Source organism: Lottia gigantea (genome assembly GCF_000327385.1).
Source record: "Lottia gigantea unplaced genomic scaffold LOTGIsca_66, whole genome shotgun sequence".
In the NCBI taxonomy this organism is placed as follows: Eukaryota; Metazoa; Mollusca; class Gastropoda; family Lottiidae; genus Lottia; species Lottia gigantea.
Window position 1 is genome coordinate 991,245 of NW_008710245.1, and position 3,413 is coordinate 994,657.

The following is a 3,413-nucleotide window of genomic DNA, read 5'->3' on the forward strand; positions in this document are numbered from 1 at the left end:
TAATACTAACTAACGTACCTAAAATAGAAATATTGGATACGGTATGACTCAAGGTTCTCTGTTTTGTCTTTTATTATTCTTTATGCTAATCATGACATTTATGTCCTACATGATTGACTGATTTCCGAATTATTATTTGCCTTTGATCTATGTATACCAAAACTAAAAATGACAATTAAATAAGATGTCAATCAAAAAGAAACGGACACAGATGGACTAAATAAATATTTTCGCAACTATCATCACGCTTTTTGTATAATTAGATCAACTATCCCTATTGAAATTTAATTTATTCAAGATTATTCAAATTAATAAGGCATCATCAATCAATAATATAAATGATCAGAGAAAATACCTAGGATTATTGAAATAACTCGTCAATTCGAACCTGAATTCGAAATACTTTTTTAGAATGGCTAGTGTTTGTAATTATCAATTGGACGTTACTAAATTTAAAGTCTGTTTCAAAAACATTTCAAAAATGGAATATTATTTGTATGTAAGAGATTTAGTTTAGTTTAGCTTCATTGAAATAGCATGCCATTCAGTTGTTGATTTTGAAAGCGATAGAAAGCAAGGTCAATGTCACCTGTTGATATCTTGATTGCACCTTGATTTCAAAATTCTATTTGACAAAGTCTAGATCAATGAACTGGGACAGGTGGGACAGAATACAGCTATTATTAAGCAACCAATATAGCTAAGTTGTCTACCGTTAGGTTTGTGGGCTAACAACCCCAAACTGTCCCACAATGGCACCCCAAAACAGCCAATGATTACCTGAACTCCTGAGTCAACCCGGGTCAGTAAATCCGCGGGTCCATCTCGTGTAAACGGGCATAAAGTCGGTAGCAAGTTGGATTGTTGTCTGGTAAGAAAAATTCTGATTCCTGTGCCTGTGCTTCCGAGAGTCGATTCCTAATACCTAAGCTATATTCTTCGGTTATTCGGTACAATGATTGCTATAGGTCCACAACTCTTACTATTGTATTGAATTGACCACGCAATTTGAGTGACAATGTATTTCAAATTTAGTACATTTTTATTGCCTGTTGTTTTTCTACCGAAATAATATTATCACTTTTCCTTTTTAGTGACTCTTAAATCCCACATAATACTGTATTTCCAACATCCATTATGAATAAACAATAAATGTCTAAGAATTGCGTCTTGTGACAATTCTTTTAACTTATTGTGATATATTGAGTCGTTCACGAATTTAGCAGTGGGACAAGTAGCAAAATCAATGTGTCAAATCGCCCAGCACAAGTGAACAGTATACCGCCCGAAGCAAGAAAAACTATGACGTCATAGTGACTATTTTCAGCTAGGGCCTGACAGAAGCAGGTTCAAAGCGTTCGGGTCCAAGTGGAGATCGTGATTTCTGACCGTGACGCAAAACATCACATACGTCGAAAGTACTTTTTTTTACCACAAGAACACGCTTTTAGAACAAAAATAGAATTTTGACTCAATTTCACGATTTAATAAAAATAGATTGAAAGAAGCAATTGTTTGAATAGGCATTTAAAAAAATATATGGATATTTAAAAAAAAGAAACACTAATCACAAACGAAAACGGCTGGCCATTAAAGTATAAAGTGATTAAAAAACCGATTGTCGGTTTTGAAAAAAAGATACATTGTTTATGTATTATGTATCCCATCTGCGACCATGAGGGGAAATATACATGATTTAAAGGTATACTACCTCTTAGACTGACCAAAAAATATATCGTGTTATATAGAGGTTCTATTCTTAAGTCATGGCACCTGGTATGTCCAACTGATTAACAAAGTTTGAGACTTTGTATTTCATTTTAAAAACGATGTGTATTCTAAAATGCCAAAAAATTGATTAGCGCCCTCATTAGTCGACCGTTAAGAGACCGTTTCAAGGTCACCTGTATTCAAATAGTATTTATATCATTATTAGTCACTAATTCTAATACATATTAAGCGCTATATTAGATGTATAATATACTTATCAATTTAAACTGTTATTTCAGATTCAAGAACCCAACATAAAATCAGTAAAAGAAGAAAGTCGATGCCCGTAGCTAAAGTATTTATAAAGCATAACCATCTAACTGTCCCAACACCTATGGACATCTGCCGAAGAGACTCTTATTGCAACTCCGAGAAGAGTTGGACGTCATCTGAGTCGTCCTCCATCAAATCAGGATCTACCTCAAGCAGTCGAAGCAATTCCAGTTCGTGTATACCCGATCCTAATTTATTAGAATTAATAATTGACAATAATGATTCCTTAATTGGCTCTTACGATCCTTTAGAAACGGGTACCTTGTTTAGTGACTGCGATTCCGTTTGGGAGGAAGACGCGACATCCAAATACCATGTCAAGTTCGTTAACCGATGTGGGAAAAAAGGCAAAGAGGATGAAGAGCTCCAGAATGCGACACACGTCAGCCATGTTTATCAAGATGCTATTTTGGTCACAGACATGTTGAATAATAAATTACTACTATTTGCTCGAAGTGGACGACCTCGAAAATCTTTCATAACAGAGGAAGGCTCAGAACCGTGGGCGTCAGTGGTAACTCCACGTGGCTATATTGCTGTCACGTTAAGGCGAAAAAGGATCGTGGAAATATGGTCAGCTCGTGGAGAGACCATGTTCCAATTCGGAATTGACATTTTTCAGTGCCCAAGCGGAATTGCAGTGGACAAACAAGGACGATTTATTGTTACAGATGAAGAACTGAACGATGTTTTTATATTTAGTCGTGGTGGTCACTGTATTCGATCGTTGGGTGGCGACTTCAAACAACCACGTTACGTTTGCGTAAGCAGCTCTGGCAAAATTCTAGTATCGGACTCTGGTAATCATTGTGTTAAAGTTTTTGACTCTCATGGTACGTTTCTTTATAAATTTGGTTCTTATGGTTCCGGAAATGGTGGTATGAAGTTTCCGTATGGTATCTGCGTCGATCAGGATGAAAATGTGTACGTTGCCGATCATTACAATGACCGCGTGACTCTTTATAACATTAATGGAACATTCATTCAGCACCTTGTTACGTCGCAGAAAGGCATTCGCCGTCCCCGTGGCTTGTCAGTACGCTGTGCGCATGATAGGATGTTGTATATCACAAACGGTGGCCTGAAATGTACGGAAATTGCAGTGTACCGGCTAATTGACATGAATTCTAGATTCCATATCAACGTCAAATGTCACGTGTGATTTACCCATAAGATCCCAAATCCCAACCCCAATCTTCCCCTACGTACCAAATCTCGATCGCAGGTCGGTCGAAAGGATTGATTTTACATATTTGTTACATCGTCATCGCAATCGTGTGCAGGTCCAAACTGCGCTTGCTGTATTTCGATTACTATGACGTATAATCCTGAAGCCAACCAATCCCATAGTTAACTCAATAGTTAATCTA

General features: G+C 36.8%; 1 protein-coding gene across 1 annotated transcript; it reads left to right on the forward strand.

Annotated features, from left to right (window-relative positions):
* Window positions 1–2,368: 2,368 nt before the first annotated feature.
* LOTGIDRAFT_56085 (hypothetical protein) lies at window positions 2,369–3,082 on the forward strand (the record flags this gene model as incomplete). Its single annotated transcript, XM_009064843.1, has 1 exon — window positions 2,369–3,082. A coding segment is annotated over one exon (714 nt), but the record flags the coding sequence as incomplete, so codon positions are not given.
* Window positions 3,083–3,413: the final 331 nt, after the last annotated feature.